Source organism: Arachis ipaensis, chromosome B6, assembly GCF_059453495.1.
Source record: "Arachis ipaensis isolate K30076 ecotype BB chromosome B6, ASM5945349v1, whole genome shotgun sequence".
Classification (NCBI taxonomy): Eukaryota; Viridiplantae; Streptophyta; class Magnoliopsida; order Fabales; family Fabaceae; genus Arachis; species Arachis ipaensis.
In genome coordinates this window covers 69479603-69505521 of record NC_142441.1, presented here as the reverse complement: position 1 = coordinate 69505521, position 25919 = coordinate 69479603, and the positions used below count along the sequence as shown (strand labels likewise).

Below are 25919 nucleotides of genomic sequence, written 5' to 3'. Positions count from 1 at the left end.
ATAATCCAATGCTAATAACTAATTAGTAATTACTGTAAGTATGTATCTTTTAAATATTATCTTTTAAAATTAACGGTAATACTAAAAAAATAGTCAAAATTTATTTTATTTAGTGTTCATTAAACAAATTCTGACTGATTTTGGCTAAATTTTTTTTGTTACTAAATATTTTCGATAACTAATAAATGATATGATAAATTTAAAAATTAGTTTTTTTTAATGATATGATAATATTCAATTGAATATTTGTGTAAAATTATTTTACTTTTTTATTGATAAATAAAAATTAAATTTTTAAATATTTTTTTTGGATATTCAAATTCTTAAATATTATTTTTGGATTTTAATAACTTACCAATTGAATAGTGAATATTATAGAAAGAAAAAAATAAGTTGCAATTAATAAAAGATATTTTTTTGTATATTTTTAAAATTTATAAATGTTCAATTAATTTACTGATTATCTTAATAAATATGATATATGATATATAATAAGACATAATGACATTGTTTAATCCATCTAATTAACCTTATCTAATGAAATAGTTATTGTGTTGTCATTTCAATAAATATGTATAGTTAAATTTAAAAAAATTTTGAAAGAAAGAGAGCACAAAAGTTGATTGGTGAACTATGCAACATATACATCAAAATCAGTAACTATAAATTACATATTAAAATACAAAATAAACATAAAAAGTAAGTTAAATACTACATGTAATTATATACATACATAATAATTAATTTTTTGTGTAGCCGTAACATTTTTCTATTAAGAATAGCATATCAATTTATCCTTTCTTTAAATTTGGACCTTGTTTTGAATTAGATGGTAATGTCAGTTTAAACTCAAAAATGTCAAACAGAGTATGGTTGACAAAATGTAATAGGATAAAGAAGATTTGATGTTACTAAAACAACAGAACTCTATTGTTCCATCTCCTTCCACCAATCCAAACATAAAAGTACGCCCTAAGAAGCTATACAATACAATGCCAGATCAAAGACTTTGAAATTGAAATGACAAGCAAAAAAGTAGTGATCACAGCATTAGCTCTACAAATTTTGATCACATGTTAGCACTAATAAATTAATAATCTCAGCTAGCAGTTGTCCCATTTGACTCCAAATTTTGCTTCTTCACCATAGCAGCATGTTTATGGCCAATAAGGTGAGCATTGAAAACTGTCTCGCTGTTGCATACAACATTACAAGCAGTGCACGTTCTAACAGAATCTGCAGCAGTGCCACCTTCTACAACCTTGAGCTTCTTTGCCTCGATATCCAAGTCCTTAGCCTTCTTTGCTTTTGGTTTATCGGTATCCGGCTTTTCCTCCGATTTCACTTTATCAGTATTCGGCTTTTCCTGCGGGCCAATTAACAGTTTGGCGGCATTTGCACTGGCTTCTGGTTTTGACTGTTTCTCCAAGTTTTTGAGATGTTTCTTCCCCGCTAAGTGTGAAACATACATATCCCTGCTATTACAAGTAACCTTGCAAGTGTCACACCATACAGGTTGCATAACCTTGACCTTCTTTGGTGCTTTTTTCCAAGGACCAATACCTTGACTCTTAAATGCAGCAATGTATGGACCAATCCCGTTGTTGGACATCAATGCAACCTGTCAAATGATCAAAGATGACTTGAGTTGGAAAAATCTAATTGTTCCCTTAACCCAGAGAAATGTGGTCTTTGAATACAACAAGCTTAATTGATCCAAGTATAAAAATACAAGCAGAAAAAGTGAGGACAGAGAAATAATAAGGATTGCAAGCAGTTAACCATAAGCCAATAACATCGACAGACCCAATTTTAAACCTGATAATATATAATTTAAAACACGAATTTAACAATTCATAGTATCCTCCGTCATCAAAAGTTAAATATCGGATAATGGATATACTTGATTGGCATATCATTTAAAGAGAAGTCATTAAATATGAAGGAGTAAGTATTCCAAAGTTATTGGCTCCAAGGTTAAACAGTCATAACCATTCCATTAGTAGCATTAGCGAACCAGTTCTACAAATCAAAAACCGTTTGGAATTCAGTGGTTAAGAATTCATAAGGTTTAGTGATTAATGCTTAGGAATAATAAGAGAAAGGAGCTTCAGATTAGCATTATGGCACATTCAACATAGCTGCAACAACTCGTGTACTATGAGAACACGATGCGCAAATATATTGCTGCAGCTTATGCCTATAATACTCTCATCATCAGCTTCTCCTTCTGCTCCTACCATACAATTCAACTTGCCCCCAAATACAAACATCGCCAGAAATTGGCACACCTTAATTAGGGTTTTTGGTTTCATCCAACTTTCGTGAGGCAGGGTGCAGGGCTACGAGAGATCCCTTTAAATATCAAGTGATTCATGCTGCGATGTCGTTTGGACACTTTGGAATTTAGCTGGGTAATATCAATTTCTTTGTGAAACAAGTTTAATACAACAAGTTATGCCTACAAGAGGGTGTTTGGATAAGCTCTAAAAGAAATCATGAACCATGGCATAAATATACATGAATAAGGAGAAAAAAAGGAAGCAAAATCTACAACCTATGCATCGAAAACAAAAGGATAATTCAAATTACAGTTCACCTGAGCCGCATGCTTTTTTCCTGCTATATGTTTGTTATATACATCTTGGCTGTTGCACACAATGTTGCAAATTGTGCAAATCTTCGTAGAATCAACCGGTGCACCACCATTTGAAAGCTTCCGTTTCTTTACCTCGCTGCATACACTTGTTTGACTTTGTACATTTGCTTGCATGGGATTAGCAATTATCTGCATATTCTTCTTGTGTTTCTTTCCAAATATGTGCTTTTCATAAACGTCTTTGCTATTACAATCGATTTTGCAAACTTCACATCTCATTGATTTGGAGCCTTTGGTTTGGTTAGCCTCCTCATGAGTGAAAATTTGCTGTAACCATGTGCCGTCGTAAGTCAAAGGCAAACTTGAAGACATTGATGATGATGATCCAACAGCCTGCATTATCAGAATCAATGTAATCCAGAACCAAAATGCAAATTTGAGTATAAATCATCTACAATCCAAGAGGACAAAGGTTAAATAAACTTTTCCTTTTTCGGTACTGATATCAAATGCACTTTACCTCCCTAATTGCATTTCTATCATCCCTATAAAAAACTAAGCATTCCATAATCAATACCTAAAATTCCATAATCAAGATTCCTCCTCCCACCGTTAATCATGTTTATATGCAAGTTATATAAATAAATAGCCTTCTAAGTTCAAACAATATCAATAAATGCACCCCAAGTAGCATAACACAAGAAAAGAACCAAGAAAAGAACCAATGTTATCGTTCCCAAAGCTGAAAACTTTGGTATACTTACAGCATCATATCCAACGGATTCAGGTTGTTTAACGATCCAATTCTGAGGATCAGTTGATTGTGGGGCAGCATAAGAGTAAGAAGGAGCAACGGAAAGGGTTGAATTTGAAATATAGGAGCTGCAATTGGGAACTGGGTCGGTTCCAGGAGGGTGAATAGAAGGTTCTGAAGCCCAAAGGAATGGGTTTGAAGATGGATAGAAATGTTGCATCTGCTGCTGCTGCTGATGTGGATACATATTTTTGGGGTTTAGGGTTTACAGTGTGGCCACTCTCTCAACTGATGATGTTACATTTGCAACAACAGAAACACCATGATCGGAATTCGGAAGGTCGAAGAAAGAGAAAGATAGAAAAGAAGCGCACACAGGTGAACCTAAATCGGAAATGAAATTGCAGAAGCAAATCTCCTAAAGAGAAAGGATTCAAGGGCTAATAGCTGCTTCTCTTTTTTTGGTTTCTGGGCCTTTTTAATTAATGGGCTTCCATTTTTTTGGTGACTAATGGGCTTTCATTTAATATCTCCACTTTTTTTTCTTTAGTTTTTATTTTTTTTAAGTTGACGAGGAAAATACTAAATTATCACCTTCATCGATTTCAGCTGAGTTTTTACCTTGTCTTAAACACGTGAAATTATTAGGGGCGGTCGTGGTACAGTTTGGATCGATTTTGAGTCAAAAACTCATCCGATCCGAACACTAGTTTTACTTACGGTGCGGTTTGGATTGAATGCTTTTTTTAAAAAAAAAATCTGATCCAATTTTAAATAGTTTGGATTAGATTGGATTTGTGGTTTTGTAAATTAAAAAAATTAAATACATATAACAAGTCTTAACATCAAATTTTAAATAATCAACAATGACACTAGACAAAAAAAAATAATCGATAATGACATAACAAATCTCAACAATATCTTTAAAAACTAATGATAACATAACAATGGAAATAAAATTTTAGATTAGTTAAAATAAATAAATAAATAACATTTTGAACATAAAATATTTATTAAATAATAATAATACATGAATAATATAAAAATGTATAACAAATTGAACATGTTAGAAGTATAATTATAAATATAATAATAAAATAATAATATTATAATACATTATGCGGTTTAGATTGAATTGGATTGGTTATATCCGAAATCTGATCCGATCCAGCGGTTTACAAAAAATAGAATCCAATCAAATCCAAATTAACATGATTTTAGTCTATTTTCAATTTAGATCGAATTGAATAAACGATTTAATGATCGGTTTGAATTTGAACACCCCTAAATTGTCAATTGCAAGTGAGTCGTCACCGTAAAAAATTTGAATAAATATCGAATTCGTCTTAAAAAATTGAATAAATTCGCCTTACTCACAGTCATCCCCGCCGTTTTCTCCATTGCCGGCACATCACCCTCCAGTCGGCATCGCTTCTTGCTCTCGCCGGCGCCCCTAAGCTCCGCAGCGATTCTCTTCCCTGTTTTGCTGACGTTCTTTCTCTCCCCGAGGCCTGAGTTCTGCCGCTTCTGTCTTGTACTCGAGTTCCGGTGCCGCTGCTGTCCGCGAGTCGTCGTTGCTCGGTGGCATCAGATCTGCTGCCTCAAGCTCCGCCGTTCCCTTCTCCGGCTTGTCTGCTGCCTTCCTCCACTTCTTCGAACTGTTCTGCAGCTGATCTGGCTCTCTGTGGTACTGTTTCCCAAACTTTGACAGTTAATTTTCAAACTTTGCAGCTGATAGACAAAAGCAACTGGTAAATATTTGCTGGCATAGAAGCAAGTGCGGTTGAATTTAGCAAGATTGCAATTGATTCTCGTGATATGCATGTTTGGATACATTTACCTTTTACCTAATGCCAAAAATTACAAAATTTCATCACTTACACTGCTGTATTATCAAACTATAAGTTATTAGCCATCAATCCAGCATTGAATTTTTCAATTGTTACAGAACTTTAGAAAACCGAAATTTTATAAGTTCATACAAAAAGTTGTGATATTAGTATTTGATATCAATTTAAATCGAACTGCATTGTGAATATATATCTGATATGAGAACATGACATTGCTACCAACAATATTAGGGAGATTTTTTTTTTCTTTTTATTTATTGATTTACAATCTCGTGGATCAAATGTTCAATGTTAAATGATAATTCTAATAAGGTTTGAGCTTGCTAGTACTGTACTTCCCCTTAACTTAGCATATTCTAGTATGCATAATGCGTTTTGATTTTCTTCAGTCATAAATTTTGATGTTTAAACTTGTTTGTGAATTTTTAATGATAAATTATAGAGAAGTTATTATGTAAAATTGTGAAAAACTTTGAATTTTATTAGCTTAGAAATCATTGAATTTAAATATTTAAAATTATATGTTGAATCTTTTATAATGTTATTTCTATTTAAAAAAGGTTCAGTTGAACTAAGAAGAAGAGGATTAGAGGAAGAAGATGAGCGAACCGAGGCCAGTGCCGAGGAGAGAGAGTCCATGGGGAATCACCGGAGAGGGTCATCGTGAACCCAAAGCCCACCGGTGTAACGACCGTGTTGAAGATGTCGTTCAGGTGAAACCCCCTTCATCAATTTCACCCCATTTTTTCCAGTTGTCTTCTTTTCTTTCAAAATCGTTTCATTTGTGTTCCATAGTTTGCATTTTTATGAGGTCCATTTTGTAATGTCTATTCTTGTGATCACAAACCGCCAACCCTTCGGCCATAGCCATCAGAGCAGAAGGACCGGGATAAGTTATATTGTTAACATAAAAAAATCCGATACAATCGGTTCCAAAATCGGGATGGTGAAAACTCAGGTGAAGTCGACTTCACGGGAAGCTGACATCTGAGAATCGTTGGATGAAAATTTAGTCAAATCAGTCAAATCATCTAACGGCTCTCAGGTATCAACTTCACGTGAAGTCGACTGCATTTGAGTTTCTACCGTGTATCTGGCCCAAGGGGATTTAACTTGGATCTCCTTAACCATTCATAAAGGGCCAAAACATATATTTAAGTCGCATGTTGCTTTTGTTGTTTTTCATTTTGATTTTATTTTGTTTTGTTTTGTTTTATTTTGATTCTTTCTATATTCATGATTGTTTGGTTTTCATTTCGTGCAATTTTGCCCTGAGAAAATTGTAAATGAGTCCCAAGTTTCATAGTTTTCACAGTGACAATGGAAGCATTCTTGCTACTAACATGACTCTTTCTAAATTGTGCCTCAATGTGTAAAATTTGTCGAAATCTCATATTAGAACACAAGATAGAGGATAGAAATATGCAAATTTTGTATATGTATATATATATATAAGTATATAACCTATTAGAATGGCCATGATAGAATGGCTAATGTGAGTTGAGTTTTGAGGTCTATGGTTATTTCAGCTTGTTATCTTTATTTAGTTGGTATAAACTTGTTGTTATTGTCTCAAATTGTGCAGGCTTGTTTCGAGGGAAACCCATTTAAGACAGTTCCAGGGCCTTTCAAGCTCTTCTGGAAATGCATGCGTTCTAAACCTGGGTGAGTATTATTGGTATCATCTATCTATGCTGGACTATGAATATCTTTACTACTGAATGTTGTGAATTAGTTCAACATTCAATTTCAACATATGCATGTCTATATAGTATATACTACAACAACAACAACAAAGCCTTGTCCCATTAAGTGGGGTCGGCTACATGAATCAAACGACGCCATTGTGCTCTGTCATGTATCATGCTAAAGTAGTTAGACTATAACCTTGACGAAATAGATGTTAGGGCAGTCGTTTCGGCATTCATTGAGAATGTGGACCCATAAGTAAGTAGGGCGCTTTGAGTCCGTTCTTTTGGGTATTATAGACCCTGGTATTCATTGAATTTCTAAACGATTGGGAGGATTCAATGAAAGAGAAAGAGTCAGCCTTCTTGGTAATTACCTAAGTAATATTGCTATATTACATTAGGTTACTCCATAAGTTCTTGAAACCTAGAGAGGCTTTATGCAAAGAGTTAGTCATTATTAGAATCATATCAACTATTTCTTGATGCGCATACAATGAAGCTGGCAATTTTATTGTGGGCAGGAGTTTTCCTATCTCACAAATAGCCCCTAAAAGTTTTCTAATTGCATTTTTGCGAGTGTTTTGTCATGTTGCTTATGACAGTTTTGGATTTTGCAGTGAGGAACCAACGGAGCCATTTACCTATCTGGATTTGGAACCTCCAAAGAGAGAGGAGAAACCTGTAAAAGTTGAGTAATGCCATTCCTACAAATCCCTTTGGTTTCAACTTTATCACTCAACATGGATGCTTTTTATGCAAATCATATGTAACTAAATCTATCTCTGTTGTTTTGCCATGCAAAATAGGCATTATATGCATCTTGTTCTGCGGTATATGTTGGCATGTTGCTTGTCCAATAAAAAGCATGGCCACTTGCATTGTTGAAATAACTTTAACAATAATTTCTTGATCACATGTTCATTGTTATAATCGCCACAAATAGCATGTTTGTTACGTAGAATATAAATTCCAGTGTTTGCAACTCCTTGCTCCACCACTTGCTGTAAAATTAAAATGATAAAACATACCTCTTTCCTAAGGAATGATAATGTTGTCTTTCAAAATTTAAATATCATTCTTATTACATTGGGACATTGAGTTACTTTTGAAATGTTTGGAATACAAATAGAAGGGAAAAAAAATTAGAAACAATTATTTATCCAAAATGCAGGGACAAAAATAATATTGTAACCAATAATTTAAATTAGACAAATGAGTTTGTAATTATATTTACTTTGTAAGGTACTTGATTATTATCTTTCAAATGTCAAAGAAAAACTTAAATAACGATTCCAACTTCAAAGATTAAATTGGCGCTTTACTCTGTAATATCTTATATCAATGGAGCCATGTGATAAGTCTTCTGTAATTAGTTTATATTAGGTTAAATTATACAGTTGGTCCCTACACTTTTAGTGAAATTGCAAATTAGTCCCTATACTTTAAAAGTTTGTAATTTGGTCTCTAAAGATAATTAAAATTTGTAATTTAGTCACTATCGTTCAAAAAGTGTTTGATTTAATAGAATATTCTCAGTATATTCTCTATTTTAACAGAATATTCTATTAAATCAACACTTTTTGACCGGTGGGACTAAATTGTAAATTTTAATTCTCTTTAGTGATCCAATTACAAACTTTTAAAGTATAGGGACCAATTTGCAATTTCACTGAAAATGTAGGGACCAACTGTGTAATTTAACCAAAATAAGTTTCAAAGTAAAATGTTCATTTGCAAAATGAGTTTATATTGAACTCATTGAATAAAAGTTGCCAAGGAAAACAACATAACATGAATGAAAAAGGCACAATAATTGTGATCCATGAGGAAACACGCCATTATTTTCACTCAATCTAAATACATATCACGTAGTCCTATTACATTTTGATGGTGGGTTGAACATGTCCCTGTCCCTCATATAAAAATGACAAGAGCATGAATTCAAGCTTAATCCTTGGTTCTCTATAGAAATATTTGTAGTACTTACTATTTTTTTAAAACACCAAGTTGATTCATCATCTCCACTTTTAAATAGAGTGTAGAACTTTAAAAAAAAAAAAAGGATCAATATCTCAACCTAACAACTCGATTGCCCTATGAGGTTTGCCAACTCTCTTGAGGCCCGGTTGACAGAGTACTTAATAAGATGAAAAGCACTTTGATCATTCTATGTATCCTTTTAGAAATCAATTATTGGCTCTCCAACATTAAGATTTCTTTCCAATGTCCATGGTAAGTCAAAAAGTTTGGCAGTGATGAATTTGAAGACCTTATTGACATTGATATTGTAGGTGGCACTTGAAAAGAACAATGTTGCATTGAGGGCTTTGGCATATGCTCTTGCCTGTTCCATGTGACAAACACATCACAAACATCAATTATCATCTTGTTTAATATATGATATTCTGTCTTCTAAAGCTTATGGTACTAAACATGCTGTGCTTGTTAATTAATAGGCATGAGAATATGGGGTGGTGGTGGATTCGTTTTCCTTTCCTTTAGGTTCAATGATCATTCAACATGCATTGTTTTTTACTTTTTTCCAAATAATCAAACATGGGGTCCCATATGATTAATTGAATATTAGGTATGAACCAGTTTGCAGAGATTCTTTAAAGTTATGCAGGCAATTCTACCCGGTTTTAAAGGGAAATAACTGGTTTATTTTGGTCTATTTTGATATACTATCAGTGTAAAAATAACTATATTGATACTGACCGTGTGAATAGTCATAAAAAAAATGATGTGATTAAACGGTTATGTAAAATGTTTTACACTGTCAATGTATCAAAATAAAACTCTTTTGACATTATATGAAATACTACTTGTTTATGACTGAGGGTTAATTTTATTTTCACTAGATGCAGGAGTATTATACCTTAACTTTTTTATGGTAGATGATCAATTAAGAATGTCTTTAAATTTTACCTGACTGGCTATGGTCCATTGCATATCAATTGGGAGCTGAATGAAATCATCAAACTTGGTTCCTACCAATACTGGAATTGCTGTCTGCAAAAATTTAAGCACACATCATTAATAAACATTCTTGCAAAACTGCCTTAACACCTCAATAAACAAGATTCATCATATATAAATCACAATGCCAAAATATATAATAATATACCCTGTTCCATTTCCTGGCTTCTTTATACCACCCTATGACACTGAAATCAACCAATTCACAACCATGCAATAAAATTGAAATCAGATTGGTGGGAACTGGGAACTCATCTAAGCCAACTAGATTGAATTCTAAAACAAACAGCAGATCATGTTCATACCTGTTTAGTGTGCATCTACTAGTGAGATCAAACATAATCAAAATTGCCACAGAGTCCTTGCATGCTAATGGGATTTGGTCCTCTGATTTTTCATCACCTGCATGGATTAATTAGTTAACTAATTACAACAAAAAATTCTTAACTTGTATCTTAATCATGGATGTATGTAGGTAGGTACCTGCTATTTCCCAGATAGAATATGAGATTCGAGCACCTTCTACAATTAAAGTTTTGCTATGGTGTTCACCTTGCTTGTTATCTTTTTCAGTTTCAGCACCTACATATTTCATCTACAACAATAAAAACCATTAAAATTTGAATTCAATAGCTGATCAAAATAGATTGAAATTTGATTAAGAAGGCTAACCAAGAAGCTTGTTTTTCCAATATGGGAATCACCCAAGAGGCTTATCTTCAATGAAACCAAGTCAGAGTCCATGTCATGTGTGTGAAGAAGCTGATGAGGTGGTGGTGTTACCGGCTCCACCAACTCCACGGCGGAGGAGGAGGAGGAGGATGGTAACAGCATGCGGCGGTAGAGAGAAGGAGGGGAGCAGAGGAGGAAGTGGTGGAAGAGGCGATGAATGTATCGCCGGAGGATGGAAATGCGGTGCTGAATGCGGCGGCAGAGGCTGCCTCGGATGATACTCCGGCGAAGCTGGAACATGTTTTCTTGTTTCTTTTCGTTGAAAAATATGTTTGCTGTTTTGTTGTGTTTTGTGTGTGTGCTTTGTTACCTTCATTCTCATGAGTATATAAAGAGAAAGGGCATTGTTGGAATAAAAAAATATGTATATATTATAGGAGTATTCCCTATTATATTTTTACATGTTCTCAAGAATAATTGATGATACCTTCAGACTCAAGTTACTTCAAAATTAGACTGTACATTTATGGAAGGGAAGAGGCACTTTAATTTAAATTAAAAAGAGTTGACTCAATTTGAAATAACTCTACAAAAAGAGGGGAAAAAATGAAAAAAAAATTTGGATAAATTGTCATTTTTAAAAAGTTTAATTATTTTATTAGTCTTTATAGTTTTATCAAATTTACAATTTTTTTTTTTTGGTGACTAAATTTTTTTTTCTTTTTTAATTTTAAAAACAGTGTAAAGACCCAATTGAAAAGAAAAAAAAAAGTATAGAGATCTAATTGAAAATTTGATGAAACTGTAAGGACCTTAAAAAAATTAGATATATAGTCATTTTCAAAAGGCTAACATGCTGAAATATGAAACAAAACTTGATCACAAGAGATTTATGTAGTTGTGAATTGATTTTTATTTATCTGAAGGTTTTCAATATTTGTTGGAGTAAAGCTAATATGAAATACATTAATCATTTGCACAGACACATCTTTAATTTCTTGATTTAATTAAGAATTATTTTAATTTATTAAATTTTAAGGCCATATTAAAAATGATGAAGAATCATTTTTGGCTTGCCTTTGTCTTTCTTTTTTTATATATATATTTTGGATTAATATCTGTGTATAATTTTGTTAGTTATATATTATTGGCAGTTCAATTAAGCTGGCAATAATATTAATAGACTATATCTTGCATTTTCCCTAGGCAAAATTTAAATTCTAAGAGAATTATAGACTACTCTAACTAACTCATATGATTGCATGATGAAAAATCAAAAATGTATTGTCAGTTATAAATATTAAATAAAATGTAATACCAAATACAAAGCATATATGAAATCATTTAAAAAATAAGCTTTTGCTTTACCCAGAAAGGATAAACAAATAAGCTTTGCAGCTGAAAAACAAGACAAGATCATGCATAGGTTGTAAACATGTTCCCATAGAAAACATGTGGAATGGGAGACTGCCCATATTGTAATATTGTTTATTTAGATGAATAATTTTAAAGTAAGTTTTATAATTATAGGCCATAAGACCCACATGCTGAAATTATTTAATCAGTTATGGAGTCTTGCCGAATTCTATAATAATGCATAACTATTTATTTATTTATGGAAAAGTATATGGAACCAAGAGGTAATCAGCCAAAACGTAAATAACTTAACTAATTTATAATTATATTTAATTAATTTTATTTATTTTTAATTTATAATATTTGATATTAATTGTTTCTCACCCCAAATTAAAATTTTGAATGATACGTTGGAGAAATAGGGACGGAAATCACGGAACTTCCAACAATCTCGATTCTTAGTATATAAAAGAACATCCATTTAGTATGAAAAATAAACATTCTGATACTTACTAGAAGAAACATCCTAATATTTGCACCATCCACGTAAAGATTTTAGATTTACCCAGAGACATTTAGCTGATTTTTTGCTGATACCCTCTTAGTTCCCTAGCATTGTGTCGTTTATTTATTTATTTATTTGTAAAGATTTGTGTATCTAACAATTATTATGACTATCTTCCTTTAAACAACAAAGAAATAATATTTTTAAAAAACAAGGAGCAAAATGGAGGCATCTCTCTCTATAGGATAATTATATATAGGTTTAGTTAATCAGTGTCTTAAGAACTTATATTAATATTATTATTATTATTAGAAAATTTTAAATTTTTATTTTAATAAATACATAGTAAATACATTATAAGTTTAATTTTTATATATTTTTTTATAAAAACTTTTTTAATAGATAATTTTATCATGTTAACACGTATGAGAACACCTATAAGCTAAATTCTAATTATAATACAGAAGTACAGAACTCATTAACCAAGAAAAAATCTTAATAATATGAATGCAGTTGGTGAGTTACAAAGATTCCTCTAAAAAATTACTAGCTTTGATGGTAGCTGAGGCCTGAGGGTCTAGATCTATAGGATAAGATCATTAAATTTAATTTGTTATATTTTATTGCAAGAGAGAACAATTTGTTACTGATTAGGGGCTAATAGCCTAATACTTTTGGATAAACCAATTAAATCCAAATTAAAACGTTTAACCCTTTGAATAATGTTACTTATAACAATATAAAAGTGGTGTTTCTTAGGATAAAATATATTTTTTATTTTTAAAGATTATTAAAAATTTTCAAAATATTTTTAAATTTTATTTTATTTTAATTTTGTATGAAAAAAATTTTATTTGTATTAAATATATTTTTTAAAAACTAATTTTTTTAAAAAATTAAAACTAATTAAGTAACAACTTCACAAAGATAATTTTTAACACAAACAATTAGCTTTTATTTGTCAGGTATTAATACTAAATTGGTCCTAAAATTTTTAAAAAGTTAGTTGTCAACAATACATTTAATGTAAAGAAAATTTTTAAGACAAAATTAATTATCAATAATATATTTAATATTAATAAAAAAAATTTAAAATAAAATAAAATTTATGAATATTTTTAAAAATTTTAACCAAATTTTAAGGATAAAAATTATTTTTTACTCTAATCCGGATCTTAGCATATATTGTATTCCTCAAAATAAAACTACTTACATTTTACAGTGTAAAAACACTTTGTATATATGATCATCTATACAATTGTATAACAAAAGTAAGAGAAAGATTACAAAGCATAAAAGAAAAACTTTGAAGGTTGATTAAGAGGGTTAGGAACTAGATTAATTCACCACGAAACTTGTACTTTTATCTCTCTAATTTCTGCTTAGCAATTTTGATTCTAGGCCTTGTTGATTGAATTTCTTCATCATCAGATTGCTTAGCCTTTGATATGAATTTGGTGCATTGACAAAGCATTCTAACAAAGAATACAATCAAAGCAAGGAAGCATGCAATGGCGCAATCCTGGTCTGAAAGCCATTTGTCATGGATCGAAGAATTGCAGCTGATAAATCATCAGCAAGAGGAAAATCCCTCTGGAATGCCTGTGATTAAGTTAACAATCATGAGAATAAGATACTTACTTAACAAGCAAGTAACAACCTTACTTCAATTGGAGTTCTAGAACAAAAAACTCTGGAAATTAAAAACAGACATGCATATGAAGTTCTAATACTGTGTCATGTGTGAGAAGAACATTGTTGAGAAACTAAACTTGCAAAAGTTCAAAGAAACTTATCTCAGTATAAGATATTACTTGAGGTTTAAGCAACCTGTGGAATGGTTTGAAAATATTAAATATACTAACCAACTGACAGTTACAATTTGTTAATCCCACAAAGAGAAAGAAAAATAAATTACCATTTGTACCAATAAAAGATACAGATGCTAACAAATGTACCCATATAAGAATAAAATGACAATTATAACTACGGAAGATGGTTTCCGTGTGCCAAGAGTACCCGGACATTGGTTACACAATTGGTCCGTTAGGGTATTCTTGGCACACGGAAGCTATCTTTATTCTTATATGGATACATTTGTTAGCATTAGGATATTTTTGTCGTTTTATTCTTATATGGATACATTTGTCAGCGTTTGTATACAAATGGTAATTTATTCGAGAAAGAATGCACCAATAACTAACCACATTTCAGAAAATGGAGAAAAGACCAAGGGCTAGATTTGTTACAATTGTAATATCTCCAACAAGTGCATCAAATTTCTGAACAAGGAAAGTACGAAATCAACAAAACTAAATGCTGATATAAATGGAAAAGTCTAAGGGGCCAGCAATTTTATTGCATTTTGGCCAGCATGTAACCAGCAGTGAAAGGTGAGCCATTGGATGAAATTTCATACCAATCTCACACCATCAAATCATCATTGATGGCTAATTGATGGCTACCAATCACAAATGTTGCTGCCCCTAGCATTGCTCGATATAAATAACAGGACCACTAACTTAGTCTGCAAAATAAACAAAGAAACTTACAATTTTGTGCAACCTGATTCACAAGCTTACTGTAATCTGGATCACTATCACCATCACCATCTCCATGGAGTATATATTGTCGCAGAACAAGTTGATTGCTGCTAACCAAACAAAATCATATGCATATAATGCATAAGAGTTTATGCCAGCAGTTACATTTTCAACCGGGAGATGAAACTCTTCTTGAAATCAGTATCAGGTGTGTGATTCCTCAAAGCAACAACACCTTGCAGGAGCTTGATTGTGTCATCATTAACTGTTGCAATCCACACATAGCCACTACTAATCATTCCATGCTTGTTAGCAATATCAAAAATTGATAAGCCAGAATCAGGATTAACATGCAGCACATAGATGTGAGATTCCATCAACTTCACATTATTCAACAAGTCACTGATGTCACTCGTTGCAACTCTTGGATACAGTGCCTAAATTTTCAAATAAGGATGCAATTAATTAGCTACAAATGAGGTTTGGGACTGTGGCGCGAGTCTCGTGTTAACTTTTGACAAACTCCAGAGACAATAAAAAAATATACTTTACTTATGTATTATTAATTATACGTAAGGTAATATCAATTTTATTAAACCTTTATTTACTCTAAAGTATATTAAAGTACATGAGAAATACTAGATGAACTTAGTCGTGTTAACTTAGTCATGAGAAATTTAATTACAATTCCGCTACCTTACCAACATCATTTCTGTCAACTTCTGCGAATTCTTATTTATAACTGTGTTTAATAGAAGTGTTTTTATGGATGTGTCTAATAAAAATATATTTTTTATACCTGTGTTTAATAAAAATGTCTTTATAGATATATTTTCTGAATGTGTCTCTTTATATATGTGTTTAAAATATAATAATTAATTATTATTGGTAATAAGTTGACAGATAATATGTTGTTACCTATATTTTTCCATTTAATTAAAGTACAAATTTAATTGAACTTAGTTAGTAAAACGACTTAGTCATGTAGGATGACCGTTTAATACACCTTAAAACCTGTGAAAAAACAGAGCTTTTCTTTTCAAAATGAGTTCAAATGCTATTTATTTGTAATCGATGAGAGCCACGTGTATTTTACTTTAAATTTATACTTGTATTTATTCATACAAGCTCATTCATGATCATGAAAAACATACTAATTTTTTTAAGATTCTTGAATATCATATTAAAAATGGTAACTTTTATTTTTACTTTTGTTTTATCAATTTTAAAACAATATCCAAGCAATGAATCATGGAAGAATAAGTTGATTGTTTGAGAGATAGATTCTTGGTGAGTCCAAATACTAATGACAGGCTAATATGTAGCATTACTAAATAATTAGAGCCATTAATTAACACACAGATTGCTCTATCTATGTACCTGTAACTGCAAGTAACTAATTCTAACCATGAATAACCGTTTTTCCCTCCCAAAACAATAGTAACATTCCTTTCTGTCTTTCTCTCCTGATTGAACTTTGAAAATTAACATGTCAAAGGTGGTGGTTTATCTCTTGATAGCCACCGCCATATTGGGCTTCATAGTCTTTTCACCATGTAACCCTAACGAGGAACCCAATGCTCGCCTTAACCGGAGGCTAGGGTTTATGCTACAAGATCGAGCACCGCACTTTGATCCTCTCATGGTGAAGATCAAGACGCATCCTCCTCGGAGTTTGGACAACAGCTCATCAGTGAAGGATGTTGCAGACACCTACCAATATCTGACGTCGGCCGGAAGATTGAACACGACGCTGCGATTGATTATCTTGTTTCCGTTGCTGGATCGAGAGCCCAAGGATGGTGCCGTTAGTTTCAATGAATTGCAGGCTTGGATCACGCAACGAGCCTTCGAGAGGTTGGATTATGTCACGCAGGCTGAGTTGGATTCCAAAGACATGGATCAAGATTCATCTCTCTCTTTCCGAGAGTATTTGCCTAATTTTTCTCAGAACGATATAGGTATCTTTCTTTTCATCTTTTGTGTCGGTGAAAACTCACGTGTAGATATTTTCATGCGAAATTGATAGTCGAGAATCGTTAAAATCAAACATGTTCCTAAATTATTAACTTTCAGAAGAAAACAACTGGTCGTAAATTTTTATTGATGAGAAAATATAGGGAGCTAATGACCTAAACGTATAATGTGTACAATGGAGGTTTAGAAAGTATTAGAGATATGACCATTAGTGTTACATTGTCCTATCAGGTTACGCTTTTGGGATGAGTGGTTTAATGACATGGTATTAGAGTTCTAGGTCCGAACTTTTGAGATGAGTGATTTTATGACATGAGATGTTTATTATGTATGGTATCCAGATGGTTATTCTAGATAGTATGGGTGGTATCCGGATAGTTATTCTGGATAGTATGGGTGATGTTCATTTTATTCATGGACCAAAGATTTAGCCCATTGTACACATTGTACGCTTAGGCTATTGGCTCCCTAGCAGTACTCTCTATCGATTATGCCCCTGAGTTATGACAGAAAGTTTATTTATTCACAACTCTTTTGTTAAGAAACTCAAAGATAATTAGAAGGATGAATTCGATTTTTTTTTTCAATTCTGCTATGTTATCAACAGCATTTTTGCCAATTTTTACCAATTCTTATTTATAATTGTGTTTTTAATGGAAGTGTTTTTGTGTATGTGTCTAATAAAAATGTCTTTTTTATGATTGTGTTTAATAGAAGTGTCTTTATAGATATATTTTTTAGATGTGTCTCTTTAAAAAAAAAGAAAAGTATACAGTATCAACATATTATCTGCCAACTTATTACCAACAATAATTAATTTTTATATTTTAAACACATGTATAAAGATACATCCAAAAAATACATCTATAAAGACACTTTTATTAGACACAGTCATAAAAAAAATATTTTTATTAGACACATCCATAAAGACACTTCCATTAAAAACTGTTATAAATCAGAGTTGGCAGAAGTTGGTAGAAATGTTGGTAACGTAGCAGGATTGTTTTTTTAATTGTAAATTACATCATATAATGTGCAGTCGAATTCACGTGAAGTTGATAAATGAGAGTCATTAGATAATTTGACTAGTTTAACTAAATTTTTATCTAATAACTCTTAACTATCAACTTCATGTTGAGCTGAATATATATGACTTCTAATGATAATTTAAAAAATGTGAGAGATCTAAGTCAAAACCTCAAAGGTTGATCATTTAATTGTGTATTTTACTGCTTTATAATAACTTGTTGTAGATATGAACATTATGAATGACTTAATATAAATTGAAAACAAGTTTAACAATGTAATTATTTTAAGAAACAGAGAAAAGAGAGATGGGGCATGGTGAAGCAGGATGGTGGATGGAGAAATTTAATACTGCAGATATTGATCACAATGCAGTTCTCAACTTCACAGAGCTTAGAGAGTAATATATATTTTATTATTTCTCCTTTTTTTTTTCATCTTTCATTATTTCAATATTCTTTTGGTTTACTCATATATTGCAGCTTTTTGCACCCTGAAGATAGTGAAAATCAAAATATGTTGAAATGGTTGTTACGAGATAGACTTAAGTAAGCATTATTCTTACCATGTTAATTTTCAATTTGGTTTTTAAAATTATCAGCGTTCATCAAAATAATTTTTTATTTCAAAAATAACTAAATTGGTTCTTAAATTGACAAATTATAATTTTTTATTTGTCTGTAATTCAACTGTTGTTAATACAATATTGAAATAGAGTATTATAATACCAACATAGTATCTCCAATGATAAGATAACATAGCTAAAACTTCTGAATGATTAAATAGATATCTCGAGTTGATTAATTTAACTCATTTTAGTGTCAATACTCAATATCAATATAAAATTAATTAATTAACTAAAAGAAAACTAATTCACCAATTAGCTAAAACTTCTATGTTTTAACCATATTTTGTTATTGTTGGAGATGCTACTTATTAAAGTCTTAATCACGATTTGTAATTTTAGAGGCTAATTTGATTATTTTCAAAAGTCAAACACAATTTTAATCAACTTAAAAGACTTAAGAGTCGAGGAGTTTTAAAAGTAATTTTTTTGAGTTTATAATTTATGAAAAGTAGTAGTATTAATGTCTAGTGTAATTTTTAAAATTAAATCGTAACTTTTTAAGAAATTATTTAGAAATTTATAAAGAAGTTAAAAAAATGACTTCTCTCATAATACTACTATTTTTTATCATATTTTTATAAAATAAACACTTTTAGAGCTAAAAATCTAAATACAAAATAACTTATTTATAAATTATTTTTAATATAGTCATTTATTATTTAAGCAATTTTATCAAAAAGAATTTAATTAAACTGTTTACCTAAACTGAACTAATTGAACATTATCATCTAAAGATTATTAAGGCGGCCATCACTGACTCGCGTGGAAGGACGCCATCCAATGTTGATGACGAAGGGGTCCATGATGAAGTTAAAAGCAGCCGTGGTAATGAAGGTCACAAGCGAAACGGGCGGTCAGGGGGTCGACGGTGTAGCGTGCTCTGCAAAGGGGATGAACGCAACCAAGATGACGGAGGTGATGCCAGGGACGACGAAGTGGGCAATAGTGGTGGGTCTGATCCAACAGCGGCTGTAGTACGTGATGAGCAAGCCGCGGAGGGCCCAGGTGTGCTGGTTGCTGGCGGTGGTTGCTCTCTTGAAGACTTGAAGGGGGGTGATGCGAACGTGATTGGTGACCACCCTAATGAATGTGATGTGGAAACAGGGGTTGGGGAGCATGTTCAAGAGGAACTCGTGGAAGATGATTTGTTGGTTCAAGACGGGGAGAGGGTGGATTCCGAAAACAATAGGGAAGACTGTGGAGAGGCTGAAGTTTATCAAGGTTGTGACATTGAGCGCGCCACGTTGGAGGAACAATTACTTGAAAACAAAAGAACCTGGGAGCTAGGGGTTGAGTCAGGTGCTATTTTGTATGACGAGGAGGATGATATCATGGCAATTCTCCAACAACAGAATGAGGAGATAGCAAAGAAAAGAAAAATTGCAAAGCAGAAGGCAAAGATGAGGCGATGCAGACCCAAACACAAAACACAGGTGTGTCAGAACAATTTTAAATGATTTTTGGTTCTTGGAATGTTAGGGGGCTACGGGGTGATGGGAAGCTAAGAATGGTAAAGGATCTAAAAAACAAACATAGATTAAGCTTGTTCGGTTTGATAGAGACTAAAAGACCCGTAGTGACGAGATTTGATGTTACAAGAATATGGGGGAATGATGGTGCAGGGTGGGATTTTGTAGGCTCTAATGGTGCTGCGGGAGGACTGTTGATCATATGGGATGAAATGATGTTTAAAATGAATAATTGCTATAAGGGGGATAGATGGTTGTGTATTGAAGGGGTCGTGTTAGAAAATAGTTTCAATTGTGCTTTCTTCTTGGTCTATGGTGCACATAGCAGAGAAGAGAAGAGTCATGTTTGGGAGGAGTTGAGCTATATAGCTGGGCTATGCCAGGTCCCTTGTTGCTTCATGGGGGACTTTAATGAGATTATCCATGTAGAGGAAAGGAAAGGTACAGCTTGTCTACCTCTGTCTGCTGAGGAGTTTAAGACTTGGGTACAGGATATGCACTTGGTGGATTTGCCGCTATCTGATCGTAAGTTTACATGGTTTCGGGGTCATTCCTGCAGTCGTATTGATAGGGCTCTGGTTAATGTGGAGTGGTTAGAAGAGTTCCCAGAGACCCGGTTAAAAGGTGGACCAAGGGGTTTGTCAGATCACTGCCCTGTAATTGTGGAAACTAATATGCAGAGAGGGGGGCCATGGCCGTTCCGTAGCCTAGATTCTTGGTTTACTCATGAAGGGTTTCTTCGAATGGTGAAGGAGGAGTGGAGAGGCCTAGGGGAGATGCAGTTCACTGATAAGTTAAAAGCTTTGACGGAACCGTTGGGAAGATGGCATAAGGCTAACTTCAGTGACATGGACAATAAGATTTCAAAGTTTGAGGAGGAGATAAAGAGGATTGATGATAAGGTAAGTAGTGGTGTGTATGATAGCACGATGGAGGCAAGAAGAAAGGCGTTAGTTACTTGCTGTGAGAAGTGGTACGTGAGAAAAGAAGTGCACTGGAAGCAGATGTCGCGATCTCAACAAGCAATGCACATGGACAAAAACACGAGATACTTCCACAATATAGCTTCAGCAAGAAGGAGGAATAACAGGATTGATACTCTGGTAGTTAATGGCCGACTCATAAGGAATCAAGCTAGAATCAAAATAGCTATTAGAGAGTTCTATAAAGAGCTATATCATCAGGAAGTGGGCCCGTTGGTGGGGTTTAGAGATGGTCTGGTGGGGAGGATAGATGAGGTTGATGCTGCGGACCTGGAGGCTTTGCCATCGGCAGAAGAGATCAGGGAGGCGGTGTGGGATTGCGAGTCTTCTAAGGCGCCCGGTTGTGATGGATATAACATGAATTTCATCAAGAGATGCTGGGATGAGATTGGGGCTGAGTTCACGGCAGCTGTCATGGGATTCTTTCAGACGTCCAGGCTACCGACAGACGCTAACATCACTTGGGTGGCTCTGGCTCCCAAGTACGTTGGTGCGAAGGAGATAAAAGACCTGAGGCCAATTAGTATGGTTGGGTGTCTTTATAAGGCTATCTCGAAGGTGCTTGTTAGAAGGATGCGATCAGTGATGCCAGGACTAGTTGGGGAGACTCAGAGCGCATTTGTAAAAGGTAGGAAAATTCATGATGGGGCTCTCATTGCATGTGAAACTGTTCACTGGCTTAAATCTAAGAAAAAGGAGGCAGCAATTATTAAACTGGATTTTCAGAAAGCATATGATAGAGTCAAGTGGAGTTTTGTTGACATTGTGCTACAGAAGATGGGGTTTGGAAGTAGGTGGAGGGCTTGGGTAATGGAGTGTGTGACTACCACATCCATGTCGATCCTGATAAATGGATCGCCATCTAGGCCATTCAAAATGGAAAGGGGGCTGAGACAAGGTGACCCGCTCTCTCCGTTTTTGTTTGTGCTGGTTGTAGATGTTCTGCATAGAATGGTTGGAGAGGCAGTCAGAAACGAGCGTATATCACCGTTGATGGTTGGAAGAGATAGCATAGAACTGTCGCATCTTCAGTTCGCGGATGACACTATTCTCTTTTGCCCACAAGAAGAGGAGACTGTGAAAAATTACAAGAGGCTTCTGCGGTGCTTTGAATTGATGTCAGGGCTCAGTATAAATTTTGACAAATCCAGCTTAATACCAATCAACTGTGAAGGGCAGTGGGTTCAGCGCATGTGTAGCTTGTTGGGTTGCAAGGAAGGTACCCTACCGTTTAAATACCTTGGAGTTCCCTTAGGAGCAAATCCGAGGCTAGTCAGGACCTGGAAGCCTATTATTGATAAGGTGGAGGAGAAACTTAGCCTGTGGAAAGCTAAGGTGTTAAATAAGGCTGGAAAGCTGGTACTTATAAAATCAGTATTAAATAGCTTGCCAGTGTATTACTTGAGCTTATATAAGATGCCAAAGGCTGTGGCTGAGAAGCTGATCTCTTTACAGAGAAGATTCCTGTGGAGTAAGGAGGATGGGAGGAATGGTATAGCTTTAGTCAAATGGGAAGTGGTACAGACTCCTAAGAAACTTGGGGGGTTGGGAGTTGGCGATGCTATGATTCGTAACACTGCACTGTTATTTAAATGGTGGTGGAGGTTTGCAAAGGAAGAGTGCCCATTGTGGAAGAAGGTGGTTTGCTCGTGTAATAATTTGACACCAAATGAGCTACTATCTACTCAGGTGCTACCGACTAGAGGGGGTCCATGGAAAGATATTTGCCAGATCCAAATCAAGGAGGGAAGTATAAGACAGAAGATGATTACAGGATTGTCCATGGAGGTTGGCGATGGGAGGCAGACTCGTTTTTGGGAGGATATCTGGTTACATGGTGGCTCTTTGAAAGTTCGGTTCCCCAGGCTGTTCTCTGTTTCAAACCAATGCGGATCGGTTATAGGGGATTGTGGTTTTTGGGATGGGCTAGAGTGGATTTGGAACTTCCAATGGAGGAGAGAGCTTTTCCAATGGGAGTTGGACATTCTGGGGCAGTTACATGAGGCTTTGCGACCTGTGAAGTTAGTCAATAACAGAGAGGATAGAGTGGTGTGGAAATATGATAGGCAAGGTGTTTTTACAACTAACTCATTTGTGCAGGTTTTGCAGGAGGAATTGTTACCAGAGGATATATCCAGTTACAACTTCACTAAGACCCTTTGGAAAGGCGTAGTCCCCCCAAGAGTGGAACTATTTGTTTGGTTTGCCTTAATAGGGAGGGTGAATACAAAGGAAAGGCTGAGTCGATTCGGAATTATTCGACAGGAAGATAATGGGTGCGTTCTATGCAACAAGGATGTTGAACGGGTCCATCATTTGTTTCTTGGTTGTGAATTTACATGGCAAGTCTGGTGTGCGTGGATAGCTGGGATTGGCAGGAAGTGGACTTGGCCGGGGTCACTAAAGGAGCATTTTCTTAGCTGGACAGAGGAGCCGTGTAGAAAAGAGGATCGCAAGCAGAGGTTAATGTGTTTCTGTGCAATAATATGGAATATTTGGCTAGAAAGGAATAGAAGAATTTTTCAGAACAGTGCTAAAGGTGTAGCTGAAATAATCAACTTGGTCTTGTCTAGCTGCAATGAGTGGAGATGTGTGGATCCCTTTAGTTGTTGATGGCTATGCCGGAGATGGCTTAAGGAGTATCGAAACGTTTTAGCTTGGTTTTGGTTGTCTTTTGTATTCATTGCCTAGTTCGTTCTGCTCCACCATATTGTGTTGAGCTCCTTTGTTTCAAAAAAAAAAACTATCGTCTTTACATAATAAAAAAACAACTTCATATATATGAGTAGTTACCATATTTCATTATGATTACTTATATATATGTAAAGATAATACGTAAGAACCATTAGATGATACTTAATTAAATTATCGTTTAATAATTTTTAACTATTATTTTTGTACGAAAATAATTTTATAATAGTAGTAAGCATCAATATACATTAACCCTTAAGCACAAGGTAATGAGTTAACCAAAAAAAATGTTGTTTAATTTTATTTATTTGAATACAGGCGCATTGATGATGGAACCGATGGGAAACTAGATTTTAAAGAATTTGAAGACCATGTATATGTCACATACGAAAGTTATATGGACTTTGAAAGTAATGGAACGAATGTACCCAATGCAAAGGACAAGTTTTCTGAGCTTGATGTGAATAAGGACCAGTAAGTGTTTTTCATATTATTTTTCTCATTCTAGAGCTTGTTTGGGTGAATTTCTAAGAAAAAATCTTTTTTTGATTTATCTTTTTTTAAAAATTTTATAAAAAAATAAAAGTAATTTTATGTTTAGATATCTCAAGATCTTTTTATTTATCAATTATGTTTTGGTATAATAATATAAAAGTACTTTTTTGTTTATTTATTACATAAAAAACATATTTTTTTAAGAAAAAAAAATCTTTTAAAAAAAGATGTGAATTACAGCTTCTTAAAAAAGATGTTTTTTTTTTTAATTTTTCTAGTATTTTTACTTTTACTACTAGAAATTTGCCAAACACACTAAAAAATAAAAAAATATATTTTTTAATTAAAAAAATCTTTTTTATCAAAATAATAACGCCCAAACAAGCACTAAATACTTCTTTTATTCTTTAATATTAATATATCTATAATATATATATTTGGCAGATTCTTATCACCGGAAGAATTAATACCAATACTCCCTTATCTCTACCCAGGAGAGCTAGCTTATGCTAAATATTACACCTACTATTTAATGAATGAGGTTAGTAATTTTTTTTTTTTATGAATTATACAATAGAAATGATGGAAATATTGAACATAACTTGTGCATTTTTAAAATAATTTAATTTTAATTTACGGTCAATATAAATATTCAATCACGTAAAATTATATTAATAAAAATAATTATTTTTTATATTAATTACATAAATAATTATCTAAATAAATAAATAAAATTAAATAATAATATAAAATATTTTATACTATGAATACATTAAAAATTAGTGATGCATGCATACTAATAGTTCATAACACAATTGAATGGAGACCACTTTAATAAAGACACTAAAAATGTCTTTTTTTTTTTAAAGACGTTTAAACATGTCATGTTATTATTGGACATTCTTATTAAACCGGTTAATAATTTATTTTTTATTATAAACCAGAACAAAATCGATTTATTATAGTAACAATAATAAACCTAATTGTCTGCATTATAATTATTAGACCCGATTTGATCCGATCGAATCATATCATCTAAACCGAATATCTTTAATTTTTTTGATAAAAAGACAATTATATCCCTGACTTTTTGTTTTTTGGACATTTAAATTCCTAAAAATTAAAAAATACAATTAAATCTCTAAAAAAATTGAATTTATTGTTATTTTCATTAAAAAATCAGCTTTATTCTAATTTGTTAAGAAATTCAAAAATAACTGGTTCATTAATACATCCAATAATAATACGACACGTAAATGTCTTTACAGAAAGACGTTTTACGCATCTTTATGGGAGCATCCCCCAATTGAATTACAGTGCCCATGATTTATATGATCTTTTAGTTTCTACAATAACAAGAAAAACCGTTTATTTACTTATTTATTTTGAATATTCAAAATTATTATTGATTGATGTAGGCTGATGACAATAAAGATGGAAAATTATCACTGGAAGAAATGCTTGATCATGAATTTATTTTCTACAGCACAGTTCATGCCGATGGCCATTCGGAAAGTGATGATGAACATGATGAGCTTTGAAGTTAAATGTTTTAAAAACAAGGTTACAAGTGTACTTAAATAGTTATTATTTTTTTATTTTTTTGTAAAGTATGAGATTCAATTCAATGCTTTTTTCTTTTACTATTCTTTTAAAGAAGACACAAACCGCAAATGAATAATAGCTCAAATGGCATAGTCT

At 33.0% G+C, this 25919-nt stretch overlaps 4 protein-coding genes across 7 annotated transcripts; 2 read left to right on the top strand and 2 right to left on the bottom strand.

Annotated features, from left to right (window-relative positions):
* Positions 1 to 912: 912 nt before the first annotated feature.
* On the bottom strand, positions 913 to 3769 carry LOC148561223 (uncharacterized). The gene is made up of 3 exons (XM_088489357.1): positions 3364 to 3769; positions 2600 to 2992; positions 913 to 1621 (listed from the first exon to the last, which is right to left on the bottom strand). Exons 1-3 carry the CDS (start codon positions 3598 to 3600, stop codon positions 1100 to 1102), a joined length of 1152 nt encoding a protein of 383 aa, XP_088345483.1. The 5' UTR covers positions 3601 to 3769; the 3' UTR covers positions 913 to 1099.
* Positions 3770 to 4705: 936 nt separating this feature from the next.
* LOC148561222 (uncharacterized) lies at positions 4706 to 7872 on the top strand. 2 transcript variants are annotated; one of them, XM_088491950.1, is made up of 4 exons: positions 4706 to 5040; positions 5770 to 5916; positions 6789 to 6868; positions 7512 to 7872. In XM_088491950.1, exons 2-4 carry the CDS (start codon positions 5803 to 5805, stop codon positions 7588 to 7590), a joined length of 273 nt encoding a protein of 90 aa, XP_088348076.1. In that variant the 5' UTR covers positions 4706 to 5040; positions 5770 to 5802; the 3' UTR covers positions 7591 to 7872. The 2 variants fall into 2 exon arrangements, with proteins under 2 accessions (XP_088348076.1, XP_088348075.1); XM_088491949.1 differs by having other exon boundaries at positions 5764 to 5916.
* Positions 7873 to 8686: 814 nt separating this feature from the next.
* Positions 8687 to 10885, bottom strand: LOC107621950 (septum-promoting GTP-binding protein 1-like). 2 transcript variants are annotated; one of them, XM_016323905.3, is made up of 6 exons: positions 10546 to 10885; positions 10357 to 10468; positions 10179 to 10275; positions 10022 to 10061; positions 9823 to 9906; positions 8687 to 9238 (listed from the first exon to the last, which is right to left on the bottom strand). In XM_016323905.3, exons 1-6 carry the CDS (start codon positions 10843 to 10845, stop codon positions 9074 to 9076), a joined length of 798 nt encoding a protein of 265 aa, XP_016179391.1. In that variant the 5' UTR covers positions 10846 to 10885; the 3' UTR covers positions 8687 to 9073. The 2 variants fall into 2 exon arrangements, with proteins under 2 accessions (XP_016179391.1, XP_088348074.1); XM_088491948.1 differs by having other exon boundaries at positions 10022 to 10275.
* Positions 10886 to 16327: 5442 nt separating this feature from the next.
* On the top strand, positions 16328 to 25860 carry LOC107619889 (uncharacterized). Of its 2 annotated transcripts, XM_088491946.1 has the most exons (6): positions 16328 to 16910; positions 18250 to 18352; positions 18435 to 18500; positions 24042 to 24197; positions 24663 to 24759; positions 25637 to 25860. In XM_088491946.1, exons 1-6 carry the CDS (start codon positions 16439 to 16441, stop codon positions 25757 to 25759), a joined length of 1017 nt encoding a protein of 338 aa, XP_088348072.1. In that variant the 5' UTR covers positions 16328 to 16438; the 3' UTR covers positions 25760 to 25860. The 2 variants fall into 2 exon arrangements, with proteins under 2 accessions (XP_088348072.1, XP_088348073.1); XM_088491947.1 differs by lacking the exon at positions 18435 to 18500 and having other exon boundaries at positions 16394 to 16910.
* The last annotated feature ends 59 nt before the right edge of the window (positions 25861 to 25919 follow it).